This window comes from Oncorhynchus mykiss, chromosome 25 (genome assembly GCF_013265735.2).
Source record: "Oncorhynchus mykiss isolate Arlee chromosome 25, USDA_OmykA_1.1, whole genome shotgun sequence".
Taxonomy (NCBI): domain Eukaryota; kingdom Metazoa; phylum Chordata; class Actinopteri; order Salmoniformes; family Salmonidae; genus Oncorhynchus; species Oncorhynchus mykiss.
Genome location: NC_048589.1, coordinates 23,340,808 through 23,354,672, shown reverse-complemented (window position 1 = coordinate 23,354,672; position 13,865 = coordinate 23,340,808). Strand labels below are relative to the sequence as shown.

Here is a 13,865-nt window from a genome sequence, read left to right as displayed (position 1 = left end):
GTTGCATTACCGCCACCTACTAGACCGGAGTACAACTCCCTTATACTTTGCTTGATACATAAAAATGTACTAAATAAATACCCTACCATCTAACACTACATTCACTCATTTCAAAATTATATAAAAATTAACACCACCCTACTCCACTAATTAAATGTATTTATTTCTACCTCATGCCATCATTCTGAAAGGATGGGACATCACCACACCCTTGAACTCTTCTGATTTCAAGTCTCGCACAACCAAATACCTCTCTGCAGCTGCCACCGCAACCTCCATTTTATGCGACTTCCGTTTCATCCCTGTAGTACAGCTGATAACCATTGCTATAAATACTAAAAATCCAATCTTACTGAAATTTATAACACTTTTTGGCCTATCCTTCTGTACGGGTATATCTCTGCTACTCTCACCACTCATACCCCTTAACCCTTCTTACTCTACCTTCTTCACTGCCTCAGCATGACAACTTCAGCACTACTCTAACCCTGGAAAACTCAACTTGCCTCTCTCGCACGGCTGAACTAATAGTATGTAGTATATACTATACAGTATGTTAGTATGGGTATTCGAACACAGCTCTAGTTTGTGTAGATGTTTTTCCTAAAATATCATGAAAAAATGTGGGTGGGATCAGAAAACCAAAACAACATTGCCTTTCGTTTGCTGCGGTTCATCACATGACATCGGTGATTATACTCCACGCATTTATATTGGACAACGGCTCTGTCCATCAAATACGATATGAATGTTTTTCAGTATGAGCTAAAAAAAGAGGTTCTGGAAAAATGTCTACAGTGCCTGATGGCAAGAAATTGGTCCGAAGCCCAAGTGGACTTCGAATGGTCCCGGAGAATGGAGCGTTTAACAGCCCTTTTTCGTTAGATGAACCCCAGTGGGTCCCGGACAAAGAGGTAAGAGACTATTAGAGGAAATTACAATAGGGCAACGCCGCTCGGACTTGATACTGTCTGTACGGGACAGTAGCCAGCTAACGTTACTTATCCCACGATTGAATGCCAAAAGGCGTATGATTATTAGTATTAAAATATAAAAAAATATACGTGTGCTTTTTTTTTAAAAACATTGTTTTATAACTGCCTAGCTACTTCATTTGGCATGTGTTGTTTTTAACAATGTTCAGCAGTTTGCTAGCTGTAAATGTGATTCCCTAAAAACACGCCTCTTCCTTCGATACAACTACGTCGCGAAGTGACTTTTCCTATGTAAGTTAGCTAGGTTAGGAGAGCATTTTCACTAACCCTTTTCCTAAAGTACTAGGTTAATTCTCCTAATCTGTTACGAAAAAAATACATTCGGGTCGTAGTTGTATCCAAGTGGCGTGTTCAGCTATAAATGCCAAAGCTGCCTGTAGTGTTCTAGCTAGTAACGTTAAGTTAGTTAGACAACATGGAGCCGTCAATACAGTAACTAGTTAGGTAACTACGTTGTCAAGTAGCTAACGTTAGCTGCTTTGCATCAGGTGCCACCAAAATACAGAACCAAAGTTGCCTCAGCAAGTCACTGCTGTTAATTAGAAGTTGTTTTTTTCTCTCCGTCTCTTCGAGATGTTCACATGCATCATGATCTAGCCTGGGCAGCCACCATTGGGCTCGATGTGCACAACCGGATGAAACACTTGTGCCCACCGGCATCCGGTTCATACGTAAAACATTTTTCATTCAGGCTCCAAAGGCTTCAATTTCCTCCTTAACTAGATTTAATGAAGAGAAGGCAAAAAAAAGCTTGGAAAATATGCACACTTTATTGACGTTCACCCATGACTGTGTGGCTATGCACATCTCCTACTCAATCATCAAGTTTGCAGATGACACAACAGTGGTAGGCCTGATTACTGATGAGACTGCCAACAGGGAGGAGGTGAGGGCCCTGGCGGAGTGGTGTCAGGAAAATAACCTCTCCCTCAACGTAAACAAAACGAAGGAGCTGATCGTGGACTTCAGGAGACAGCAGAGGGAGCACCCCCCATCCACATCGATGGGGGCTGTAGGGGAAAAGTTCCTTGGCGCGCACATCACTGACAACGTGAAATGGTCTATCCACACCGCCAACAGCACGTCTTCAACTTCAGGAGGCTGAAGAAATTTGGCTTGGCCCCTAAGACCCTCTACGGATGCACCATTAAGAGCATTCTGTCGGGCTGTATCACCGCCTGGTACGGCAACTGCACCATCCGCAACCACAGGGGTGGTGCAGTCAGCCCATCACATCACCGGGGACTGACTGCCTGTCCTTCAGGACATCTACAGCACCCGGTGTCACAGGAAGGCCAAGAATATCATCAAGGACCTCCCCCACCTGAGCCATACTGTTTTCATCCTATATAACTACTGCTTTTCTATATAGTATACAAATGTTTCTATTCATATAATATCAATAATGTTTATACACGTGATATACTCTGAACAAAAAATGTAAACGCAATATGTGAAGTGTGGGTTTCATGAGCTGAAATAAAAGATCCCAGAAATGTTCCAAATGCACAAAAAGCTTATTTCTCTGAAATGTTGTGCACAAATTTGTTTACCACTCTGTTAGTGAGCATTTCCAAGATAATCCATCCACCTGACGTGTGGCATATCATGAAGCGGATATTACACAGGTGCAGCTTGTGCTGGGGACAATAAAAGGCCACTGAAATGTGCAGTTTTTTCACACAACACAATACCACAGATGTCTCAAGTTTTGGAAGAGTATGCAATTGGCATGCTGGAATGTCCAACATCGCTGTTTCAGATCATTAAATGTTCATTTCTCTACCATAAGCTGCCTCCAATGTAACTTTAGAGAATTTGTCAGTACTTCCAACTGGCCTCACCACCACAGACTATGTGTAACCATGCCAGCCCAGGACCTCCACAGGCCACAATCAACAGCCTGATCAACTCTATGTGAAGGAGATGTGCTGCATTAGGCAAATAGTAGTCACACTAGATACTGACTGGTTTTCTGATCCACACTTCTACCCTTCTTTTTTAAGGTATCTGTGACCAACAGATGCATATCTATATTCTGAGTCATGAAATCCATAGATTTTCCTTATATGAACTGTGTTTAATTCAGTAAAATCTTTAAAATTGTTGCATTTTATATTTTTGTTCAGTATACATATTTCCTTTTTAATATTTGGGATTTGCATGTATTGTTAGGGATCACTGCACTTTTGGATCTAGGAGCATAAGCATTTCGTAACACTTGCGAAATATGTGTGCGTGACCAATACATTTTTTGGGGGGGATTTGATTATCCACCACCATGCTAGTGTCTAATGCGTACGAATGCTACTTCTTGATGTTGCGCCCTGCATTCAGCCAGGGGTAAACAACAGACTGATGGCACCTTAATTGGGGAGGAATGGCTCATGGTAAGGGCTGGAGTGGATTTAATGAAATGCTCCACTCCAGCCATTTATTATGAGCTGTCCTCCCCCAAGCAGCCTCCACTGGTCTGATGCAACCTGACTTGCCTAGTTCATACAACATCAGAAAGTATCATTCCTATAATTCTAGTTATTAATTAGCCACTCTGGTATGGTGGTGGAAAATGTGTTTCATAAAGAAAGTACACTTTTTTTTTTTTTTTTTAATAAAAAAAAAAAAATCAAATTGAGGTAATCGAAGCCTTTGCTGCCTTAATGGAGAATGTTTTTTGTACAAACCAGTCGCTGGGGGACAGGCTGTGCACATCAAGCCCAGACGATAGTCGAGATCCATAAAGACCACGAGCGGCTACCCAGGCTAATCATGATTATGACATGGGTCCACTTTGGAAAACACTTGAGTGGGGGATGGCCATGAGTCATAGCTGTGTGTGAACCTTACAGTAAACCTGTCCAGCAGCTTGTCACACCACTGCCTCTTCACCCATGTATTTGAATGGTACACTGATCTTTAAGATGCTGTGACATGTGGTGGCATTAAAACAGTCAGTGTTAGGCTAACTTTTACTTGGGTCTCTCTTTATGTAGCATCTCTCTTGTTGTGCTATGTGTTGTCCTATATTTTTTATTTTATATTTAATCCCAGCCCCTGTCCCCGCAAGTGGTCTTTTGCCTTCTGGTAGGCCGTCATTGTAAATAAGAACTTGCCTAGTTAAATAAATAAAGTCTGTGGGTATGTTACTGTAAGCCTTAGGTTTGTGGTCATCTTAGTGTAAAGGAGAGGTATTTTGGTAATCCATTTAAACTGTGAATCAAATTGTTGTGTCCATGTTTGAAATTGAGTGAACCAAAAGTATGTCCTTTTCCTCTTTCAGTGCCCAAGCTGTATGCAGTGTGACAAAAAATATGACTTCCTTACAAGAAAGGTTTGATTTACTATGATCCCATAATATACATAAGTATGTGGACACGCCTTCAAATTAGTGTATTTGGCTAGTTCAGGCACACCTGTTGCTGGCAGGTGTATAAAATCGAGCACACAGCCATGCAATCTCCATAGACAAACATTGGCAGTAGAAGGGCCTTACTGAAGAGCTCAGTGACTTTTCAAAGTGGCATGGTTCATAGAATTGCCACCTTTCCAACAAGTCAGTTTGTAAAATTTCTGGCCTGCTAGAGCTGCCCCGTTCAACTGTAAGTGCTGTTATTGTGAAGTGGAACATCTAGGAGCAACAACTGCTCAGCCGTGAACTGGTAGGCCACATAAGCTCACAGAACGGGACCATCGAGAGCTGAAGCGCTTAGCGCATACAAATAGTTTGTCCTAGGTTGCAACACTCGCTACGGAGTTCCAAACTGCCTCTTGAAGCAACGTTAGCACAATAACTGTTCATCGGGAGCTTCATGAAATGTGTTTGCCAAGCAGCCGTACACAAGCCTAAGGTCACAATGCCAAGCGTCGGCTGGAATGGTGTAAAGCTCGCCGCCACTGGAGTCTGGAGCAGTGGAAAGCGTTCTATGGAGTGATGAAGTCCAAAGAACAAATATGGGTTTGGTGGATGCCAGGAGAACGCTACCTGCCCGACTGCATAGTGCCAACTAAAGTTTGGTGGAGGAGGAATAGTGCTCTAGGGCAGTTTTTCGTAGTTCGGTCTAGGCCCCTTAGTTACATTGAAGGGAAATCTTAACGCACAGCATACAGTGGCATTCTAGACAATTCTGTGCTTCCAATTGTGGCAACAGTTTGGGAAAGGCCCTTTCCTGTTCCAGCATGACAATTCCCTTGTGCACAAAGTGAGGTCCATACAGAAATTGTTTTCTAAGATCGGTGTGGAAGAACTTGACTGGCCTGCACAGAGCCCTGACCTCAACTCCATCGAACACCTTTGGGATTAAGTTGAACACTGACTGCGAGCCAGGCCTAATCGCCCAACATCAGTGCAGAATGGAGGCTGTTATAGAAGCAAAGGGGGGACCAATTCCATATTAATGCTCATAATTTTGGAATGAGATGTTCGACAAGCTGGTGTCCACATACTTTTGGTCATGTATTGTATCAGATAACTGTATTTTTTTTTTTTTCTTTTTTTTTTTTTTACCTGACTTTGAGCCAAAATTTTACTTTTGCCAATAGGATACATAGTTTTGCCTATTATGACCTTTGCTTCCCTTCCTCTTGTTCTGTTGATGTTTAGCACCACTGTCGGCGGTGTGGCCGGTGTTTCTGTGATAAGTGCTGCAGTAAGAAGGTGGCTCTGCCCAGGATGTGCTTCGTCGACCCAGTCCGGCAGTGTGGTGAGTGCAGCCTGGTCTCCCAGAAGGAAATGGAGTTCTACGACAAACAGCTCAAAGTGCTTATGGGAGGTGAGTTCAAAGGAATGAAATATATATATATATATATATATATATATATATATATATATATATATATATATATATATATATATATATATATATATATATATATATATATATATATATATATATATATATATATATATATATATATATATATATATATATATATTAGGGCGGTTAGTGAGCAGGGCTAGGTCTGAGGTGATGCTGTCCTGCCCCGCTCTACCCCCTCCTGGCTAGTGAAGAGTGTTGGTGCAGACCAGTGTGGTTATAAATAGGCCCCTTCCACTCATCCAGGCCCGTAATTAAAAATCCATTTGCAGCATGGTGAGCTCCAGGGCAAGGGTCTGCTGCAGTGGCAGGGACCTGGAGAGAAAGCCTTGTAGCATTTTGGACTAATGGGGTCATGTTAGCCAGATAGCATGGTCAAACAATGCTGTATCATGTCTGTCCACTAGAGATTATACTATGTAAACAACCAAATTAAGATAGATTTTAGTTCTGGGTTAACCAAGATTATCCTTTAGTACAACACCAGTGGACTGGGAGGTATCTACAGTTGGATGAATTTATAGAGGGATTTTTGATTGGTATACTTTTTTAATTTGACTCACTGGTAATGACTTCTCTGTCATACTCAGGTGGTTCTTTTATTGTCACTTTGGGCACCTCAAAGACGTCTGAGACCATGATGTGTCGTCTCTCCAACAACCACAGGTATCGTGAGTGTTTTACATTTTACACAAAGGGAAAGTGTCTAGAATGGAGTTATTTAGGTTAATGCTGGAAGTACATATACTGTATCTGTGCTTTGATAGAACCACTTTAGAATATGTACATTTTCCAGTTGAACGACTTTCAGTACATCACTCTCACCTCTCTTGGTCTCTTATCTCCCTCTCCACTCAGGTATCTTTTCTTTGATGGGGAGAGCCATTTTGAGGTGGAACTGTCTCGGATCTCCAGTATGCAGGTGTTGACGGAGGAGTCCACTCCTGAAGGTAAAGCTCTGGATCAGATGTTCTCTGGCTGGATTGCTCTCAGTACAGAGGGCAGTATGACCGTACAGCAGCGATACTGTGCAGCTCCTTGAACACTTATTGATTTAAGAGACATGGATTCCTGTGGGTGGAGGAACTAGCTCCATCTCCTCTTTATGACCGGAAGTATAATCACAAATCCACAGTAAACTTCTGTTGACTGTCTTTTCATTGTATTGATTTGAAAACCCTTAACTGATCTAACAGCATGGTAAGTATACTGAGGTGGTGGTTGTGCCTGACTGTTTCCTCTCTGCTTTAATATTAAAACACTCTCTCCCTCTCTCCCTGGGCGGCCTGGCCTTTCTCCTTATGACTTTAGAGAATGACATTCACACTTACACAAGTCTGCTGGACAGTCAGTATATCTCTGAAGGTTAGCACTGTTATACTCCCTCGTCCCTCTCTCCCTTATTCCTCTCCATCTTAAATTCACCTGCCTCCAGAGTTTGTTGCCCTGCTTTTGATAAGGATGCCTTTGTTATCATTGTACATGCATTTTATATCAGTGGTAGAACAAAGGCAACGTCCTTCAAATCCGTGTCCCATGCATGCATCCATGGGGGGGATTGTGTGTAACTAAACACCCAGAGTGAGTCTCATTGCCCCTCTAACTGTGACCAGGCTGGTATCCATTAGGCAACACCATATCAAAACACTTGATTTGACAGTTGCCATGTGGCACCTTCCTGTTTCTCTCTGTTTGGGCTGTTTTCTTCCACTTTGTGCCTACTGAACACAACCCAGTTCACAGCTCAAGACATCCAAACATATTCCCTCATTCCTATCAACTTCTTCTGTGAACGTCTGATATGTTGTTTATTTTTTCAAGTCTATAGATTTCTTAGTGATTTATGGTACATGCCAGTCGTTAACAAAGAAGCACTTGCACGTTTTCTTTAATCAGTGTTTGTTATTGTGTCCTTTTGAGATATGTTGTAAGGTTACTTTTTTTTCCTTCTCACCAAGGTCATTAGTTTGAACACCAGCCAGGTAGCAGTTTTGGTTTACAAAGTCTGAGCTGAAGCTTTTAGAGTACATCCCAAGATAGTGAGTGTTGTTACTGTACCTTACTTAACAACCTGGTCTTATAGCATTTTCTATTATTCTGTACAAAAATCCGAGACGCTCCATTTATATGTTGTGTTTCGTATGGTAAATATTTGTGGATGTCCATCACCCATTTCATATGATATGTTACGAATTATAATTTGTATTATATTTTGCAAAATGTGGAATATGTTACGAATTCTAGCTAGGTGGCGAATGTTAGCTAGGGGTTGGGGTTAAGTTCAGGAGATAGGTTAAAGGGTTAGCCAACATGCTAAAAAGTAGTCAGTAGTTGCTAAAGTTGTACGTGATGAGATTTGGGTTGGTAGATGTTTGTTATATGCTCACCCACCCTGACCAACCACCCTAAGTAACCATCTGTCTTATGTAACCATACATAACATATTTACTATGTTACGTCTGGTCTGAGACCAGGCTGTGCTTAACTGTGTGTTGTGTCCAGGGGGAAACTCCAGGGCCAGTGGCATGTTGCTCCACTACAAACCCACTGGCTCTCAGGACCCTCAGCAGTTACGCATGGAGGCAGCAGATGACAAGAAGACTGCCTCCTCATGGCTGGCTGCCATGCACAAGGTACACCACATTAACAGGCTGGCTTGTGTTTTAAAAGGAAGATTATATTTGATACTACTGGAATTTATGTTGTGATATCCAAGCTTCAGACCTGCCATTACGTACTGTGCATGTGGTTGAATAGTTCTGCCTGTACTATGTCTATTCTCTGACAGGCTGCCAAACTGCTGTATGAAGCTCGGGACCGGTGACTCATTGCTAAGATGCCCAGAGCCTGAGAGTGATGGCACAGACCAAGTGTTTTCTTTCCTACCCTTCCGTCTCACATTCTCTAAATGCTGAGAGTGCATTTCAGTAACAATTCATTGAACTATTTGGCCAACCACCCATCTAATGCTGCTATTCTTAATGTTATCATAGACATAAGCCATTTGACATAACCATTTCCCTTCACGTAACGCTTTTAAGGTCATTTTTTTAATGTGATCTGTGACATAGTTCAAGTTAAGTTTCTTTGTTCATGCTGTCTATACTCTACTTTCAGTGCTGGCAGATTTGGATCCTTACCCCTTCCTTAGGGATCCACAGATTAGTCACTGATTCTAGTGGTATATATACACACACGTATGTGGACACCCCTTCAAATAAGTGGATTCGGCTATTACATCCACACCCATTGCTGACCGGTGTATAAAATCGAGCGCACAGCCATACAATCGCCATAGACAAACATTGGCAGTAGAATGGCCTTACTAAAGCCCAGTGACTTTCAACGTGGAACTGTCATAGGATTGCCACCTTTCCAACAAGTCAGTTCGTCAAATTTCTGCCCTGCTAGAGCGGCCCCAGTCAACTGTAAGTGCTGTTGTGAAACGTCTAGGAGCAACAGCGGCTCAGTCACAGTGGTAGGCCACACAAGCTCACAGAACTGGACCGATGAGTGCTGAAGCGCATAAAAATCATCTGTCCTCTGTTGCAACATTCACTATCGAGTTCCAAACTGCCTCTGGAAGCAACGTCAGCACAACAACTGTTTGTCGGAAGCTTCATGAAATGGGTGTCCGGACAGATCACCATGCGCAATGCCAAGTGTTGGCTGGAGTGGTGTAAAGCTTGCTACCATTGAACTCTGAAGCAGTGGAAAGCGTTGTCTGGAATGATGAATCACGCTTCACCATCTGGCAGTCCGTTGGACGAATCTGGGTTTGGCAAATGCCAGGAGAACTCTACCTTCCCCAATGCATAGTGCCAACTGTGAAGTTTGGTTGAGGAGGAATAATGGTCTGGGGCTGTTTTTCATGGTTCTGGCTAGGCCCCTTAGTTCCAGTGAAGGGAAATGGCTAAATGGAAGCGGAACTCGCTCCCCAGCAATGTTCCAACATCTAGTTGAAAGCCTTCCCAGAAGAGTAGAGGCTGTTATAGAAGCAAAGGGGGGACCAACTCCATATTAATGCCTGATTTTGGAATGAGATGTTCGACGAGCAGGTTTCCACATAAGTGTGTGTGTGTGTGTGTGTACACAGTTTATTCAATTCTTTAAATGTAGTCCCATACATAGAATTTTTGTATAAACTATTTTGTTAAATATTCCTATTTTAACACAATGCGGTGTATGTACTTTTTACAGCTAAAATATTTAGTATAGTTTTTGTAGCACTTGTATAACAAAATGTTTATTCCTACACTACAAGATGACTTAAACATTTTGTTTTCATGTTTGATTGCTTTACTTTTTATAAATGAATTGCACAGCCACAACACCAACAATCTAACCCTTAATCTAAGGGTACAATATGCTGTTTAATGTAACACTTTTACTCTTCTGTTTTATTTGGCTTATATCCAACGTATTATGCTTCACATACCAAATAAAATACTTAAGACAGGTTTTCATTTTTGACAAAATATTATTTGTATTATCAAACCAGAGAATTGTGGACATTTAGCCGGAATCTAGAAGGTTTTATATATATTTTTTTTATCAGGACTGCTCCCAAGTAGGCTGCACTCTAATCAATTGTATTAATATGGTAACAGGCCTGTTGACATGGTGTTTGCTGAATGTGTTTGTACGATGCATTGTGTCAAGAAAAATGCATACTATGGCTATTCACTTAGAGGACCTTTGATAGTCCTTGCTTAGTTCACAAGAATGTTGTCTAATGCCCGATGTCCACCAAATGCATATGCGTTTTGTTTTTTCCGGAAGTCTTGCCCGCATTTACCGTACTTAACACACATGTACTTTGCTTTTCACAGACTCCAACTAGCTAGCTTTTATCTAGTTGTACTTCCGTTTGTACAACCGCACTGTAAAGCCACGAACGAGTTGAAAATATTAAACGCATGCGGTACACAGAACTCACCGCAGCCTAGTGTGGTACCCCCCAACGTAGTATTGGGGACTGCTCCGTTGACAATGAATCACTTCTGCCGGAACTCAGTAATGCATCTTATGCCTCATGTCCACTATCTGAATTCACTAAATTTTGTATATATCCTTGCCCTACGGTTCAGGCTTATTTTAATGCCCCAATGCTGGACATATAAACTGTTTCTGCATGATGCATCAGTATTTGTGATGGCCAGATTCAATTATTTATGTTATCTACATTCAGTACTCACTCAAGTTGAAATTGGTATTTTTGCACTAGATGGCATTGTCAAAATGACATGTTTTAGCAGTTCTGGTAAGTACCACTGCTCTTTATGGTCTCCCTTTCTACCGCCACTGTCTTAATAGTAATCCTATTACAATATCTAATAATATGTGTCAAGAAATGTCCATTATTTTAAATTTTAACTCATTAAATTGTAACTCTTTTCTCATCAATTGTATTTACAAATCATGACAATGATTGTTGCATTATTAAATGAAAGGTCAATAATAATTTTAACCCTAGGATGCATAGTAAACATGGCGGCCCAAGAATGCATAGGCTGGGTCAAAATGACCCCCTACTGTAATATCTGTATTATTTATATGGCTCTGAAATATTATACATTTTGTGAGACATTATTTTGAGTGTTTTTGACCTTTTTCAATATTTTGTTTGAAATGTTTTTAGTCTCAACGGTTTGATACACATTTCAATCAAATTTATTGGTCACATACATGGTTAGCAGATGTTAATGCGAGAGTAGTGAAATACTACACTCACACGAATGATAACATAAATTCATAACGGCTATTAAAAATAATAGCATTTTTCTTACAATCAATATTACAGAGTTTCACATTAAACCTTTGTGTGAACAACAAAATAAATCCACCTTAAGCATGTTTTATAATATTTAAAAACATTTTTGAAAATCCAAAGTTCATCATCAATATAAATGACAACGCTAACAATTGAGTTTGCCAAAACGCACCTAAAGGACTCTCACGACCATGAGAAACAAGATTCTCTGGTCTGATGAAACCAAGATTGAACTTGGTCTGAATGCCAAGTGTCAGGTCCGTAGGAAAGCTGCTCATCCACTGTGACACAGTCGCTGGGGATGAACCTTTCACTACAGTTTGCTAGGAAAAGGTCCCACACATACCAGAAGGCTGCCAGGTGGTCTGTTGCCTTTCTGAACACTGGTCCTCTTGTCATCAAGCCTCAGGTAGCGATGGATATCTTCCGACCGACATGGTGTCCTTATATATTGGATGGACTGTAATATGGCGCCGGCGAGAATGGCTGCCATTTCATGGGCTCTTAACCAACCATGCTATTTAGTTGTTTAAAAAAAAAACGTATTTTGTACATAATGTTGCTGCTACCGTCTCTTATCACCGAAAAGAGCTTCTGGAAATCATAACAGCGATTACTCACCTTGAACTGGATGAAGAATTTCTCTTTAATGAGTCGAAAGAGGGGGATTTACTCCAGACACCTGAACAGGCCCTCATCCCTGTCATTTGCAGGAGAAAAAGACGCAAGGGGTATTGCGGAAAGAGATCGGGGTGCCTTTGTGAGGATCCGCCGATGAGTGGCTAATCTGCCCTTGCCATCCATACTACTGGCCAATGTACAATCGCTGGATAATAAATTGGACGAACTAAAAGCACGTATATCCTACCAACGGGACATAAAAAATTGTAATATCTTATGTTGCACCGAGTCGTGGCTGAACAACGGCATAAATAACACAGCTGGCGGGTTATACACTGTATCACCAGGATGGAACAGCAGCCTTTGGTAAGACAAGGAAGGCGTGGCAGTCTATGTATATTTGTAAACAACAGCTAATGAACGATATCTTAGGAAGTCTCAAGGTTTTGCTCGTCAGAGTGTGGTCTACAGCTTATCATGAGATACTCTTATCTAGAGAGTTTTCATCTGTATTTTTCATAGCTGTCTACATATCACCACAGACTGATGCTGGCACTACGACTGCATTCAATGAGCTGTATACCACCATAAGCAAATGGGAAAACGCTAATTCAGAGATGGCTCTCCTAGTGGCCGAGAATTTAATGCAGGGAAACTTATCTGTTTTACCGAATTTCTATTAGTATGTTAAATGTGCAACCAGAGGGATAAAAAACTCGGGACCACCTTTACTCCACACACATATGCATACAAAGCTCTCCCTTCCCCCTCATTTGGCAAATCTGACCCTCATTTTATCCTTCTGATTCCTGCTTACAAGCAAAAATTAAAGCAGGAAGCACCAGTGACTCGGTCAATAAAAAAGTGGTAAGATGAAGCAGATGCTAAGCTACAGGACTGTTTTGCTAGCACAGACTGAAATATGTTCCGCGATTCTTCCGATGGCATTGAGGAGTACACCACATCAGTCACTGGCTTCATCAATAAGTGCTTTGATTTTCTTTGAACATCCGCACTGAGCTAAAGGGTAGAGCTGCCGCTTTCAAGGAGTGGGACTCTAACCCGGAAGCTTATAAGAAATCCCACTATGCCCTCCAACGAACCATCAAACAGGCAAAGCGTCAATATAGAACTGAGATCAAATCGTACAACACCGGCGCCGACGCTCGTCGGATGTGGCAGGCCTTGCAAACTATTATAGACTGCAAAGGGAAGCACAGCCGAGAGCTGCCCACTGACATGAGCCTACCAGACGAGCTAAATTACTTCTATGCTCGCTTCGAGGCAAGTAACACTGAAACATGCATGAGAGCACCAGCTGTTCTGGGTGACTGCGTATTCACGCTCTCCACAGCTGATGCGAGTAAGACCTTTTAAACAGGCCAACATTCACAAGGCCGCAGGGCCAGACGGATAACCAGGAAGTGTACTCTCTGAGCTTGTGCTGACCAACTGGCAAGTGTCTTCACTGACATTTTCAAACTCTCCGTGTCCGAGTCTGTAATACCATCATGTTTCAAGCAGACCACCATTGTCCCTGTGATCAAGAACACTAAGGTAACCTGCCTAAATGACTACCAACCCGTAGCACTCACGTCTGTAGCCATGACAACCCTGATGTCCTTGCCGTGTCTGAATCCTGGCTTGGGAAGGCCACCAAAA

General features: G+C 41.8%; 1 protein-coding gene across 4 annotated transcripts; it reads left to right on the top strand.

Moving 5' to 3' along the window:
• Nucleotides 1–662: 662 nt before the first annotated feature.
• LOC110505641 (zinc finger FYVE domain-containing protein 21) lies at nucleotides 663–10,270 on the top strand. Of its 4 annotated transcripts, XM_036962695.1 has the most exons (8): nucleotides 681–914; nucleotides 4,276–4,326; nucleotides 5,596–5,764; nucleotides 6,400–6,475; nucleotides 6,668–6,759; nucleotides 7,121–7,174; nucleotides 8,312–8,442; nucleotides 8,598–10,270. In XM_036962695.1, exons 1-8 carry the CDS (start codon nucleotides 789–791, stop codon nucleotides 8,631–8,633), a joined length of 735 nt encoding a protein of 244 aa, XP_036818590.1. In that variant the 5' UTR covers nucleotides 681–788; the 3' UTR covers nucleotides 8,634–10,270. The 4 variants fall into 4 exon arrangements, with proteins under 4 accessions (XP_036818591.1, XP_036818590.1, XP_036818593.1 ...); XM_036962696.1 differs by lacking the exon at nucleotides 4,276–4,326 and having other exon boundaries at nucleotides 663–914; XM_036962697.1 differs by lacking the exon at nucleotides 7,121–7,174 and having other exon boundaries at nucleotides 694–914.
• Nucleotides 10,271–13,865: the final 3,595 nt, after the last annotated feature.